Raw genomic sequence first — 14,916 nt, 5'->3', positions numbered from 1 at the left:
TTCGTGTGTGTGTGTGTGTGTGTGTAGGGATGCCCAGCTGTGTGAGTGGGTGCACTGGGGTAAGCTGTGGAACAGTTTTCTGGCCCCAGAGGGAGAGAGAAAGCCCAGGAAATCACAATTCCGCCCTACCCCCCGGGTCTCCAAGCAACAGCACCACTTGGAAGTTACCAGGAGACAGGTTGCCAGGGCGACGCAGGCCTGAGTGGCAGCTCAGGAGAAGTCTGGGTGAGGACGCACAGCTAGTGATCAGGGTTACTCACCTTTTTTCTCCTTTTCTGGCAGTTTCTCATCAACACTTCCTTCTTTCCTTTATTGATTTCATTAAAATGTGTTTTAGAAACTTCACTAAGCGCTGTTTGGAGCCCTGGGGAGACAAACAAGGCAAACAAGGTGCATATTGTGTTTGAATCTCAGACTCCCAGCCCCTTTTCCTCTCCTGCCCCCTTCTCGGCATTTGTTACCCTCCTTTTAGCCCAAGTGAGGCTCAAGAAGAACCCAGGCTGCCAGCGTGGTGGCCTTCGCTTGTAATTCCAGCCTCGGGGAAGTTGAGACAGAAGGATTGCCATAAGTTCAAGGCCAGCCTGGGCTAGTGAGATCCTGTCTTAAAAAACCAACTAGGGGCTGGAGAGATGGCTCAGTGGTCTAAAGCACCTACTTGGAACAAGCTTGGCAAAGCACAGGGAACGCGGTTCGATCCCCCAGCACCACATGCCAGCCAGCCGCGCCCCCTGGTGGGCTGAGCTGGCCACACACACACACACACACACACAAAATAAATGTTAAAAAAAATAAAAAAAGAAATACAAAAAACCCAACTAACTAAACAAACATATAAACACCACCCTCTCAGGCCAGTGAGGAAGGACTTTTTTTTTCTTCACACGCATACCCAGGCCTGTGGCCCTGAACACTTATGTGATATTCACATGTGTAGAGCTCATCCACCTCCCAAATGTCTTTCTGGGGGACACCAGTAGCACCACACCTAGCCACATGACCCTCGCAATACTCTTCTCAGCTATCATGAATCCCACCTTACATGAGCAAACTAAGGCTAGGGGACTTTACCAGTCAATGCTTTGGGCTTACTGCCTCCAACTCTCAACCTTTACATTTATTCGGTTAGCCGACTGACAAAAAAAAGTATTCATATTGCTTCTGCAAGCAAAACTCAAAAAGTTCTTCTCTCGCTCAACCATCCCCATTTTTGCACGCTCAGAATGGAGGTTCTTCACTTATTTACCAGGGGAGGGGCTGGTGAGCTCTAATTTTGATGGACAGCTCTAATGACCAATAAATAAGCTAAGCCAATGGTAACCAATGAGGTCTCGTGTTGGGCGGGACTAAGGCTGGGAACGCGCCACCGATTGGACAGAGATTTGCGGCGAATGGCGGAGACGCTGAGGCGAGTGCTAAACCGGGGCAGCGCGGCCGGGACTGGGGAGAACACGGCTGAGTCCGGACCACCTTTGTTGCTGCTCGGGGCTCCAGGATGTGGAAAAACAGCGCTGCTATTTGCGGCGGCCTTGGAAGCGGCGGGGGAGGGTCGAGGTCCTGTCCTCTTCCTGACTCGGAGGCCTCTCCAAAGCCTGCCCCACGGTACTGCAAGAACGCTCGAACCTTTGCGTCTCCAGGTATACTTGTGGGGTGGGACTAGAAATATATCAGCCCGTGGAGGGGCGGATGTGCCTTTGAGTGGCAGGACAGTAAGCCAATGGTGGGGGACAATGGGAGGGCAAGTTTGAGCAGAGTGAAGGAGTAGGTCGGAAATACGCGAGGGACTGGACCGTGCGGAATTTAGTTAAGATTGACTGAAGGACTACCCAATCACGGGGCGGCACTAGGGAGCGGCGTTGCGCAGAGGGCGGGCTCAAAGTAAGGGTTCGGTGGAGCCAAGTAGTCAAGGTGGGGCAGGTTTTCTGTGAAATAGGTTACCTTTAGGCTGGGGAGATAGCTCAGTAGGATGAGTTCAGCCCCCGGTTCCACCAAAAAAAAAGGTTGACTTGACCTACAGTACTCCACTGTGGCAAGAGGTGTGTGTGTGTGTGTGTGTGTGTGTGGGGAAAGGTGTGAGTAAAATATTTACTGATCTGAGCCGTTATTTAGCCTGGAGCCAGCAGTGTACCAAGAGTCAGAGCTTAGACCGGAAAATGGAACAAAGAAGCAGGACTCGAGCAGGGTCCGGTGGCCCGGGTTTGCAATCCCAGCACTCAGGGAGGCTGAGTCAAGGCCAGCCTGGGCAATTTAGTGACTCAGGAAGACCGTAACTAAAACACACACACACACACACACACACACACACACACAAGAAAGGCTAGGGATGGAACTCAGTGTAAAGACCTGGGTTCGAGCCCTAGTGGCAGCGGTGGGGTGGGGGGATGGGGGGAGAGGTAAACAGAAGCAGAGCTGCCACTGTGGGGACTCTGGCTCCTGTGTTGAATCTGGCCTTTTGTTTCTGAATATTCTAGAAGATTCACTTCCAGTACCCACCCTCAACGCAAGAGCTGCTCCGGTTCCTGTGCTCCGCCCATGAGGCCACGGGCCCAGTGCCCTCCCTTCTGCTGCTCGACGGCCTGGAAGAGTACCTGACAGGAGATCCAGGGTGCCAGGAGGCCGCCTACCTGGCCGCCTTGCTGCTGGATACAGCTGCCCACTTCGGCCACCGAGCTGGCCCCAACCGGCAGTGTGGGCTCATGGTGGCTCTGCAGACGCAGGAGGAAGCAGACGGCGGGGACACGCTGCAGCGGGCGCTGGTCCAGCGCTACTTCCCTGCTCAGTGCTGGCTACAGGCCTACGAAGCGGGCCTGGGATGGCGTGGCTTCCAGGTCTTCCTGGAGCCAGGTGAGTCCGGGCCCAGGGCAGAGTGGCGAGTGACTTTCAGACCTGATGGAGAGATGACCGTCACTCCAGGGCCTAACCAGACAAGGGAGCCCAGCCTCCACACGAGTTCAGGTTCTAGGGGTCAGCTCTAAACTTTGCAGGGTGACAACCTCTCTCTACCTCAATTTTCCCTGGGCTGGAATATTTCTCCCAGGGACAGCTGCAGAACCAAGACCTAAGGGACGCAGAGTGCTTTTCTCCTTAAAAGCTAGCATTATAGGAGTTGGGGATGTAGCTCTGTGGAAAGTGCTTGCCTAGAACGTGTAAGGCCTTGGGTTACATCCCCAGCACAACCAAAACTACACTATTATGTATATATTATGACCAGACAACTTTTTTAAAAAAAATTGTTTGAACAATATAAAGTTTCCTTACAGATAAAATCTTCTGAGGTTTCCTCCTTCCTTTTTGTCTACTTTGCATTGCTACCAAGATTCAGGCAGTTCCTACTTTATTGCCTTTTCCCTGTTACATATTGCTCCATGGATGTCTGTACCTCAGTTTATTCATGGATTGGTTTACTGCTATAAAGTCTGGTGCTGTGTCCTGCTGTATTGGGGACCCTGCAGTGGGCTCCGGTCTCCTGCCAGACCTTAGGGTGCACGGTGAAAACAAACAGCAAGAGACAGAATCACACTGCTACAAGGATCGGGGTGCCCAGCTGTTCAGGGAGCCAAAGGCCACAAGGCGGCCAGAACCTGGATAATTACTGGTCATGCTTGCATAATGAATCGTGGCTGCTGGCTACACTAGACAGGTGGCTCTGCAGGCCAGGCTTGTGACAGATGGGCACAAAGCATTCTTGGGAAAGGGACGGCCCGAGTAGCCAGATTGAGGGTGTGGCCCAGGAGTAACCTGCAGTCTAGGCAGTCCTGGGAAGGAGTTTTCCTCTGGAGTCATGCGGGCCCCAGCAGAGATGTTACCTGTTAGCCCCATGGTATCACAGCTCAGCAGCGTGAGCCCAGCCATAGCCGCTGGTGACGAGCGGTGCTCGTCCGACACCAGCCACTTGCTGTGGAAAAGATGCGGACACAGCCAGCCTCGCAAACCGGACTGAAAGGCAGCAGAGGAGGGCTGCCTCCATGCAGTGGCACTGCACGAAGCAAGCGCAGTCACGCTTGGGGCTGGGGAGGGCAACGTGGCATCCACGCTGCTGCACACTGCCTCTTAGGACGTGTACGTAGAAGTGGAACTGCTGTCATCTGAGGCGTGCGTGTGTGCAGCTTTCTGAGCTTAGGCCAGATTTTTGCAAAGTACTTCAACTAGAACCACCACCGGGTCACATGATAATACTTGGTGTCAACATGGTGCTTCCCTTTTTGAGACTGAGCCTCTCTATGCAGTTCAGGCTGGCCTTAAACTTACTAGGTAGCGCAGGCTGGCCTCAAATTTCAGTGATCCTCCTGCCTCAGCCCCTTGAGTGCTGGGATTATAGGTGTGCGTCATCTTGTCCCACTAACTTTCTTGAAACATGGCCTCCATGATAAAGCCCTGTGAGTTACTCTCCTCATTGGGGCAAACCAGGAGACGTTCATTAAATTGCTTTCTTTTCCAAGTATTCAAGTAAAGTACATTTCCCAGCATCTCTTAGGTCTAGTTGAGGTCACATGACTGGTTTGGGCCAATCAAATGTGCAGTAAAAAAAACCCAGGTGGTTGTCAGGCCAGATCCCACAAGTGGTCCATGGAGTCTCTTGCTGTGCTCTTCATTGAATAGCTACTAGGATGCTGATTAGCTCAGAACCTCAAGGTGACCCTAAAGGAGGAAAACGCCACACATCAGGAGAACCTGGGCCTCAGAGTCATCCCAGGATGTCTGCCCACTGCTTACATTGAGACGTGGGAGAGAAACCACTTCCTACGGGCTCAGGCAGCGAGATCTGGAAGGGCTACTTGGTGAGGCAGCTCACACAACTTGTGCTGACTGGTTTATTTGATTAGGATTAGTATTCAGATTTCTGGGTCCAGAATTTCAGACTGAACTCACAAGTTCTAACTGTTGTCCCTATGGCCTAGGAAAGATGGGGCTTTTGGGGTGTTTGCAAAAGTCATGATAGAAAAACTTACATACAAATCATTATACATATATATATATATATATATATATATATATATATATATATATATATATATATATATATATGCCATACATAGTTTAAAATATAGCAGGCTGTGGCTTCCTGAGCAGGATGGCTCTGTTGATGGCCTACGTCATCGTTGACCCTAGCCCTGAGTGCTGCCTCAGCCTCCCAGTCCCTGTCCATCAGTTTCAGGCTACAGTCCTAAGAGCAGGCCACATAGCTGGGGGTGAGAGGCTCAGGGCTGGGGACCAGGCTATTCTCATAGGGGTTGGAATAGGTATCATCGCATGAGCCCCCCTGAGCTTCCTGGGAGCCCCCTGAGCTGTAATCAGTTGAGATGCCAGAGTCGGACACCACGAGGTACAAGTACTTCAGGTGGGGTGGGGTGGGGGGCGGCTCAGGGTGCAGTGCCCGCGGGTGCAGGAGCTGGGAGCCGGCATCCAGGATGGTGTACTCGAAGCTGGTGGCCAGGGCCGCCTCCGGCCCAGGCTTCAAGGCCGAAGCAGATGAGCAGGAGGATGCTTCTGAGCACTCATCCACAGCCACAATGTCTGCGTGGCCACCAGGCCCTGGGAGCTCCTCACAGGGTGGGCTGTGGGGCAGCAGCCACTTGTCCAGCACCAGATACGAGTCCTGGGCGTGCTCTTTGCCCACCAGCTGCAGCATGGGCCCCTTGTCCTCTGCCCCCGGCTCGACTGCCTGGGTCAACCCCCAGCTGCGCTCCGAGAGGACTTCCAGGCGGGCAGGTGGGTCCTCCGGAAAGGGGGCGCTGGGGCTCCACCACGGGCAACCGTCATGCTGCGACAGCCAGAGCTGGGGGAAGCGCAACAGTCTGCTCATAGCCCTGGGCTTCAGCCACCAGGATCAAGGCAGTCCCAGCCTCCAGAGCACACCTAAGCCACCTACCTGGAAGTTACCCTTGTGGGTGGTGAAGAGGCCCTCAAACTCACTCTCAGGGCTCGGGATGCCAGGCCAGATCTTCTGCTTCAGACTCCTGTTGATAGAAACCAGTTCATAGACACAGCCTGCTGAACATTCACCAGCGCCTGGTGAGAGCACAAATATGATCATCCTGAAGGTAGAGAAGCCCATCATGTTTGGGGAGCAGGGGCTTTGCCTGAAGAACATCAAGGCCCTCCAGAGGGGTAACTGGAGTGGGAGTTTTTTTCTGGAGGTACCAGGAACTGAACTCAGGACCTCATGCTTGCCAGGCAGGCACTGCACCAGTAAGCTAAATCCCCAGCCCCTAGAACAGGGTTTTGAAGGATACATAGGAGTTCAAGATCCACTGATTCATTCCCAATCTAATACTGGCCTGGGTTTTGCCCAGGGGTCCACTAGTCAGTGCCCTCATCACTCCTTCCCATGGTTCCCAACGTATTCAGAATGAAATCTAGGGCTGAGGGTGTAGCTCACAGGTAACGCACACGCTTTAGCACGCTCAAGGTCATGTGTTTGAGCCCCAGCACAAAACAAGGAAACAAAATTCAAATCCCTCCCCAATCTCTGTCTCCTCGGTGTCATCATTCACCACTTTCTCCTTATACAGTGTTCCAGCCACATGGCTTTTTTTGTTTGTTTTGGTGGAACCTGGAATTGAACTCAGGCCCTTGTACTTGCCGGGGAAGCGCTTATTCCACTGAGCCATCTCCCCAGCCCCTCGCATATCTTTTCTTGGAGCTGCTTGATGTCCCAAATTCACTTCCACCCCAGGACCTTTGCACTTGCTGTTTCTGTTCCCTGATTTTCACACAGCTGCCTCCTTCCCACCTCCAGGCTTTTGCTCCAGGGTTGCCCTGACTATCCCCTCATTTCTCATGTGTTTGTTTCTACGACAGCGCTCATTGTGACGTATCATCTACTGGCCCTCGGTCTTCTTCTTTGTTTGGCTCGTCTGTCTTCCTGACTTCACTCTGAGATCCTCCAAGTCAGGGCCCCGAGGAGTCTAGCTTGTTCTCCACTCTCCTCCCTGTGCTTCAGCCATAGCCAGCATTCAGCATTCTCCAACCAAGTAAATGGACAGGGCCTTGAGAGATGGGCCTCCCTCGTGAACGAGGCAGGAAGGGTATTCCAGGCAGAAGAAACTGCGTGAGAAGGCCGGGGTGGGTCACCCTGCGGAAGCTTGGAATTACAAATATCTTGGAAAAGCTTAGATCATAGCAAACTGGGGTGGGTGTTCCTGGGTAAGCCTGGACCAGGCGCCCGCAGGGGAGCCTCACCGGCGGTGGGACAGCAGGGCGAGCGCGGCCAGCAGCATCAGGATGAGCACGAGGACGAGGGACAGCGTCAGGATGAGGGGGTCCAGGTCTGGGGGGGCGGGTAGGAGGTCAGCTGGGGGAGGTTTGGCAGGTGTCTCGCCCCAGCTCCTTCTACACCCCAACTAGGGCCTCACCGCTAGCCGTCAGCAGCGACACAGGCTCAGACCAGACGCTCCAGAAGCCACTGAAGCTGGGCTCAGCCATACGCGCGCGAACCACGAAGGTGTAAAGCGTGGCACCTCGCAGGTTGCTGAGTGTGCATTCTGTGCGGCCAGCCAGGATCTCCACCTGGGGGCGGGGTCCATGCAAAGGGCGGGACGGTCAGGGATCCAGCCAATCAGGGAGAGGAAGGACAGCACTCAGGGCCCAGTAAGAGTAGGGAGCGGGGCCCAAGAAAGCTCAAGGCCAATCAGAGCAAGAGCTTCATTAGCAGAGGGCGGGACCTGGGCTATATAAGGGTGGGTCTAGGTGTGGGCGGTAGTTTTGTCCTGGAATCTGCGACTTCGGGTAAAGGCAGGTGGGCGTTCACACCGACAAAGCCGACTTGCCAGGTGGTGTGGCGCTGTCTCTGGCCGGAAGGAAATGGGATGTGGGCTTTGGGGGAAGGACTGCAGGGGTGGTCCTTACTCTCTGTGCTCCTTCTGCACTGCTGCCAGTAGAGACGTCCACCTCATAGCGAATGTGGCTCGCCATGGGTGCCCCAGGCGGCGGGAGCCATTGAAGCGTCACTTGGCCGCCCTCCTTTCCCCGCCGAGCCTGCAGCCCCGTGGGGGCATCCAGGAGCACTGCAGATAGGGACAGGTCAGGCGCTTGGAGATCGGGATCCTTTCCCACACCACTTCTGCGAGCACTGGGGACTCACCCACTTCGTTGATGTGGATGACCCGGTGATAACGTGGGGAGCGGGAGGAGGCCTCCGTGACGCGCAGCTCCAGGGGTATAAAGCTCGATGTGTCGGCCGTGGGCAGCGAGCACCAGAAGCGCATGGTGCCCAGGGCGGTGGGCGCCTGGTGCAGGACACAGGACTTCCAAGGCTCACCCCTGGGCGCACAGCGACCGGAAAGGGAAGGGGGTGCATTGGGGGAGGGGTAGGAGGTGGGCTAAGGAATTTGTGCTACCCAGACTGTGGCACAAGGTCTCACTATGTAGTCCAGGTGGGCCTTGAGCTCACTATGTAGCCCAGGCTGGCCTCGAACTCCTTGGGCCTCCGCTTCGGCCTACTCAGTTCTGAGATTACAGGCGTGCACTGTCACGCCCTGCCTCGGGAGCATTTTGATTTCTACCACGAGGGGGCGACCCAGCTCCAATTAGTAACGAGGAAACTGCCTGAGGCTGCAGAGGAGTTGTCAGAGCCTTGATGTTTGGGTTCGCCTCCAGAAGTGATCAAAAAGTATTCCAACCACTAGGGGGCACGCCAGTCCTGACCCTAGGGGCTTCCTACTGCTGGAAGAGCCACTCAGATCCGGCAGGCTGCGAGCATCAAGGACCCCCACCCACCCCTTAGGACGCCAGCTTCCGTGCTACTCACTCTAGCTGGTAGGAGAAGCTATAGTTGCTGGAGGTGACCCTGGGGCTTGCCGCTTCCTCCCAGAAACACACCAAGTCCTCCAGACGTTCGGTGAAGCAGAGAAGCTCTTGGGGCCCGCGGGCCACCAGCAGAGCCGCTAGGGAGGTCGCCGTGGCAGGAGGGAGTCAGAGCGGCCGGCCCTGTGCTCTGCCTCTAGCCCCCTTCCCCTCCCTCCTTCCCTCTCTCTGCCTGTAGGGACCCGATAAGAAAAAAGCCCCACCACGCCCTCTTTCCCCCCCCCCCCGCAGCGCCGAGGGTATGCGGAGGGGGCACCCTTCAAATTAACAACTCAGGTTGCTTGCCTCAGTATTCCCCCGCGTTCCGCTCACGCCCGCCCCATGCGGGCTGAGATGCGCGCAGCCTTGGAGACCTGGGGCCCCGCTGCGCGCTCCGCCTCAGACCGCCCAGGACGCGCGCCCACGGGTGGGTGTGGACGAGGCCCATATCGGCCTCCGCAGGCTCCCGGCGGCCTGATAGCTCCAACCGTGTCCCCCGCCCCCTTCCTCCACCCGGCGGGAGCAGGGGCCGAGTGCCAGCCACAAACCGTGTTTACAGGCGCCCGGACACCAACCAACCAAACCCCTCAGGCACAGACTCTGGCTCTATCCTCTCCCCCACTGGACGGTCCTCTGGGTCTCCTCCCTCCGAGGACTCAGACTCCGGGGAGGCGACCCACTAGTACCCCGTCCCATTGCCAGGTAGCAAGTCCGAGACTCTCTGAAAAGATGCAGTAAGGATCTTAGGCGCCTTCTTCCTTCTCCCCGGAGCCCTTTGCGGGGACTCAGACACCGGTTTGTTGCACTAGTGCCGTGCTTAGGGGTTCAGATGCTCGGGCCGCCAGAACCCAGTGTGCCGGTTTAAAAGCCGGCATGAGGGCTGGGGAGACAGCTCAGTTGTATAAGCGCCTGACTTGCATGCTCAAGGTCCCGAGTTCGATCCCCAGTGCTGCAAACACACGCGCGCGCGCACACACACACACACACACACACGCAAGCCGGCGTAGACCTAGACTGGGCGTCCAAGCCCGAGCATTGCCCTCTAGGGGGGACTCAGTGTAGAGTGTGGGGATCTGCAACACACATCGATCCTTACCTTTGAGCTCAAATTTGGGGTCGGGGGAGTTAGGTGGGGGCGCCCAAGCTGCCCCAGCCAGCAGGAAACACAGGGGGCCAACTCGCGGCCAAAGGGGCGCCCCGAGGTGGTCCATCATTGCTGTGCCCGCACCGGGAGAACCCAGGGCTCTTGCGCCTCGGTCCCCGGTCCCTGGTAAAGGGCACAGCTGGGTCAGCAGCTGCCGCGGCCGGACACAGCTGACCAGGGCCTTCCCGGTCAGGAGCCTCCCGAGGCCCCTCCCTAGGGGGCGTGGCCTGAGGCAGCGTGACCGCGATAAGCGCCCCAGGGAGGGGGCAGGGGCGCTCCTGGCCCGGCGGCCCCCAGGTGGGTGGAAACTGAACCTCTCGCAGCTTCTGAAGCAACACTTTTTTTTTCTCCCCCCCCCCCTATTTGACCCTGGATGTGTCCTCCAGCTTTATCAGTCTTCTCATCTGTAAAATCGAGCCCGGTGCATAGCAAGCATTTCAAAAATGTAAGTTAGTGATAATATCCTGCTAATCAGCATCTCTCCCCAGTCAGGAAATAAAATAATAAACATGACTGTTTCCAAGTCACAGAAGATGTTAACTAAACCCAGCCGAGCTACGGGAAATGCACAATATGCAAGGGGTGATGGAAAGATAGAGAAAAAGCTTTCGTTAAGAAAGAAATGGGGGAAAAAAAGAAAAGAAAGAAATGGGAGAGAGCATGGACCTCGGGCTTTGAACTGGAACCCTCCTCGTGGTAAGCAGGAAAGAGCGTTGGTCAGCGGGCGCAGACGCTGCGGCAGGTGTAAAAGTGGGTGATGTTGAGAAAGGCGAGAAGAGTTTGTACAGAGGGGTGCGCGGGCCCACTGCTGAGAAGGGAGGCCCGCGCAGGACCCGCGAGCCCCGTGGTCTCTTTGGGTGGAAGACAGGTCAGGCTGCTGGATTCTCTTACAGAGATACTGACAAGCACTGCTGTTAAACAACAGCACAAACTGGATGGATGTAACCTACGGCAGACTTTCCCAAGAGTGTAAGATACTTAACCAGTACGTTCTTTTTTGTACTGGGGAGAGGATACACTCATGGAGCATTTGGAGAATCCCAAGAAGTACATGCCCAGAACAGAAATCATCTTTGCTGGCATCAAGAAGAAGAAGGAGGGAGGGCTGGGGCGATAGCTCAGTGGCATAAGCGCCTGCCTGGCAAGCATAATAAGGTCCTGAGTTCTATCCCCAATACCACAAAAAAAAAAAAAAAAAAAAAAAGAGAGAGAAAAAAGGAGAAAGGGCAGACTTAATAGCTTACTTGAAAAAGGCTACTAATTAATAATAGTCACTGTCTTATTTATTACAGAACAGAATTGTCTCATGGCTTTTTTATATGTACCATAATTTTTTTAAAGTTTTATTTATTTATTTGGTACAGGGTCTTGCTATGCAGTTCAGACTCGTGGTGATCCTCCTGTCTCAGCCTCCCCAGCGCTGGGATTACAGGCGTGCGACACCGTGCCTGGTTCTGGTGGCTGGCACGGTTTACCTGGGGTTCTAGGGCCAACACAGCATGCAGTACCCGGGATCAAATCTGGGTCTTGCCCTTGCCCGGCAGGCGCTTAGACCATCAAGCTACCTCCCCAGCCCTTATACCATAAATTTAATAGGTCTCATACATCAAAATTCAGATCATGAGTGGCTCACAGAATATTTTTGTTGGACAGTCCTGATGTAAATAAAATTGGCTTATAGCTAAATGTATATCTTTTTCTTGTTTTCAAGCTTTGATAGTAATTCCAGTTCAATAAATACTATCACTGTTTTCCCTTTCTAAATATATGGTTGGGGGGCTGGAGAGATGGCTCAGTGGTCTAAAGCACCTACTTGAATCAAGCTTGGTGAAGCACAGGGACGACGGTTCGATCCCCAGCACCACATGCCAGCCAGCCCCGCCCCCTGGTGGGCTGAGCTGGCCACACACACACACACAATAAATAAATGTAATAAATAAAAATAAATAAATATTAAAAAAATATATATATGGTTGGGCTTGATGAGTGATGTTGACTTTGTACAAAGATCAAGAATGTCATCTCCGGGCCGGGGAGATGGCTCAGTGGAATAAGCACTTCTCTGGCAAGTGCAAGGGCCTGAGTTCAATCCCCGGTTCAAAAAAAAAAAAAAAACAAACGAGAGTGTCATCTCAAAACTACTGAAGGTTAGAAGCCTGGAAGATGGCTCAATAGAATAAGCACCTACCTGGCAAGTGCAAGAGCCTGAGTTCAATCTCTGGTTAAAAAAACAAAAACAAAAACACTACTAAAGGTTGATTTTATATTTAGATTTATATCACTGGTTATGTGAATCTCTTTAAATACTGGGAGAATCCTTCATTGTCTCAAAACCAAGCAAGACTCCCCTGTTTCAATTTGTGTTTATTAGCCTGTTGAAGGGAGTGGTTGAAGACAAGAAAACTATGTCTATACTTTTGGTCTTGACTATGCCAATTTAATTAGAATTTCCTGTATCTAAAAAGTGCTGCCTTGGCCCAGTGAGATGGCTCAGGGGTCTAAAGCACCCTCTTAGGCTAGCTTAGGCAAAGTATAGGGACTGGGGTTCGATCCCTGGCACCACATGCTGTACCAGCCCTGCCTGGGCTGAGCTGGCCACACAAAAATTAAAAATAAATAAAAAATTAAAAATAAATAAAAATGCTGCCTTTTATTTACTGAAAAGCATTTTAGTGTGATGTATGTATAATACCAAATAAAGAATTTTTAACCATTCTAAAAAAGAAAGAGGGGCCAGGGAGATGGCTCAGTAGAATAAGCGCTTCCTTGGCAAGAGCAAGGGCCTGAGTTCAATCCCCAGTTCTGAAAAAAAAAAAAAAAAAAGGAAAGAAAGAAAGAAATGGATGGCCACGTGTGGTGTTGCATGCCAATAATCCCAGCACTTGGGGGGCTGAGGCAGGAAAAACAGCGAATTTGAGGCCAGCCTGAGCTACTCAGTGAGGGCAAGGCCAGCCTGAACTGCACAGTGAGATCCTGTCTTGAAAATAAAGAAATGCATTACAGGTTCTTCCTCTTCCTGTGAGCGGCCTGAGGTGACCTGTGAAAATCATTCCCTACTCTCTTGACTCAGAAAACCCCACAAAATCATGCAAATGAAGAGACTCAAATCTTTGTGTTCACTTTAAGAACACGGGCAGAACTGCCCAGGCCACCAAAGGTGTGTGGATCCAAAAGGCCACGAATATCTGAAGGATGTCACAGAAAGGAAGCCAAGTGTACCAGTCGGGCTCCAGCGTTGGAGCGGTGGGTGTGTCCTGGACCCCAAAGAATGCTGGTTTTCACTGCATGTGCTTAAAAATGCAGAGTAGAGAAGTGCCGAATTGAATGGTTTGGGTGAGATTCGTGGGTCACTGAACAGAGTCCCGTGCACAGTGCCCTCAGGACGCACCGAGGCACTTCCGGAGCTCACGGCCAGAACAGCCCATGCGTGAGCTGTCCCACCACGCTGAGGGATCCTCACTGAAAGGGAACATACTGTCCCTAAACCAGAGCAGGAAGTTGCACAGAAGAAAAAAACAACAACAACAACAACAACAACAAAAAGATACTCCAGAAGAAACTGAAGAAACAAAAACTTAAGAGTGGGAATAAATGAAGCATAACATAAATGCAAATAAAAGTTTTTTTTTTTTTAAATGAGATTACAAAAAAATAAGGGGATTACTGTGAAAGCCTCGTTGTCAGAAACAATCAGAGGCCTGTTTTCAAAGCCAGGCAGGTAGGAGAGTATTTTGAGGGAGGTTAACAGCAATGTGTATTTTACTGTACCAAATTTTTTTTTTCCAAATTTTGAAATTTAAGTATCCCCATGTTTTTGATCAAATCTTTATGGCAGTTTCTGTCAAACAAAAACATGAGGGCCTGGGAGATAACTCAGTGGCATAAACGTCTGCCTGAGTTTGATCCCTGGTACCAGAAACCCCCCCCCCAAAAAAAAAAAAACAAACATAAACACGTGTCCTTATCCACCTTATTCACCAGATCTGGCTCATTTGGCTTCTGGTTCTGTCCCAACATAAAAAAGATCACGAAGGGGAGACTTTTGTTTTGTTTTGTCTTGTCTTGTTGAGACAGGGTCTCACTGTGCGGTTCAGGCTGGCCTTGAGCTTACTTTGCAGCCCAGGCTGGTATGGGACTCTCAAGGATCCTCCTGCCTCAGCCTTCTGAGTGGTAGGTTTATGGTCATACACCACTATGCCCAGCCACCTTGCCTACATTTTTATTTCTTTATTTATTGCACTACCACGGATTGAACTCAGGACCTTTATTGCTAGGCACGTGCCTAAACCACTGAGCTGTATCTCTAGCCCTCTTGCCTACGTGTGTATGTGCGTAGTATTTTGTGCTTTGGAGATAGGGTTTCGCTATGCTGTCCAGCCTGGCCTTGAACTTGTGGTCTCAGGGGATCTTCGTGCCCTAGACTATTGAAGTGGCTGCTATAACAGGTACCTGCCAATGCAGGTTGCTGTTGTTCCTAAATTAAATTTATTGGTAATTTTAGGTAGACGTAATGATCACATCATAAAGAATTTGTACATGTGCATAATTTGATTTTTCTTCCTTTTCCTCTCCCTTCAAATCCTCTTCCCCTTATTTGCAAAACCTTTGTTTCCATTTTGCCTACTATTCTCTTTTTTTTTTTTTTTTTTGGCAGAACGGGGGATTGAACTCAGGCCCTTGCACTTGCCAGGCAAGCACTTATTCTACTGAGCCATTTCCCTGGCATATTCTCACTTTTCCCTGTTCCCTTTCTTCCTTTTCCCCTCACCATCTCTCATTCCCTTTCCCATTTCAACATTTCTTCCACCTATTATACATTTTGGTCCTTATTTACATTTTCAGTTCTCTCACCAGAGAAACAATGTATTTAAAAGGTTTTTTTTTTTATTTTTTATTTTTATTTTTTTTAATGTATTTAGCAAACGGTCTACAGGGCCTCACTGTGTAGATCCAACTCGTGGTAATCCTCCATTTTTCAGTCTCCCAAATGC

At 52.0% G+C, this 14,916-nt stretch overlaps 2 protein-coding genes across 2 annotated transcripts; one reads left to right on the top strand and one right to left on the bottom strand.

Moving 5' to 3' along the window:
• Nucleotides 1-1,388: 1,388 nt before the first annotated feature.
• Swsap1 (SWIM-type zinc finger 7 associated protein 1) lies at nt 1,389-3,224 on the top strand. The gene is made up of 2 exons (XM_004632989.2): nt 1,389-1,634; nt 2,469-3,224. Exons 1-2 carry the CDS (start codon nt 1,389-1,391, stop codon nt 2,970-2,972), a joined length of 750 nt encoding a protein of 249 aa, XP_004633046.1. The 3' UTR covers nt 2,973-3,224.
• A 1,588-nt stretch (nt 3,225-4,812) lies between these two features.
• On the bottom strand, nt 4,813-10,153 carry Epor (erythropoietin receptor). The gene is made up of 8 exons (XM_004632824.2): nt 9,878-10,153; nt 8,747-8,882; nt 8,081-8,259; nt 7,846-8,003; nt 7,353-7,506; nt 7,180-7,267; nt 5,867-5,954; nt 4,813-5,773 (listed from the first exon to the last, which is right to left on the bottom strand). The coding sequence occupies exons 1-8, from the start codon at nt 9,993-9,995 to the stop codon at nt 5,162-5,164; spliced, it is 1,533 nt and encodes a 510-aa protein (XP_004632881.2). The 5' UTR covers nt 9,996-10,153; the 3' UTR covers nt 4,813-5,161.
• Between the last annotated feature and the right edge of the window lie 4,763 nt (nt 10,154-14,916).

This window comes from Octodon degus, unplaced genomic scaffold (genome assembly GCF_000260255.1).
Source record: "Octodon degus isolate 3935 unplaced genomic scaffold, OctDeg1.0 scaffold00050, whole genome shotgun sequence".
Classification (NCBI taxonomy): Eukaryota; Metazoa; Chordata; class Mammalia; order Rodentia; family Octodontidae; genus Octodon; species Octodon degus.
Note: the sequence above shows the minus strand (reverse complement) of the source record. Positions and strands in the feature narration are given on the sequence as shown.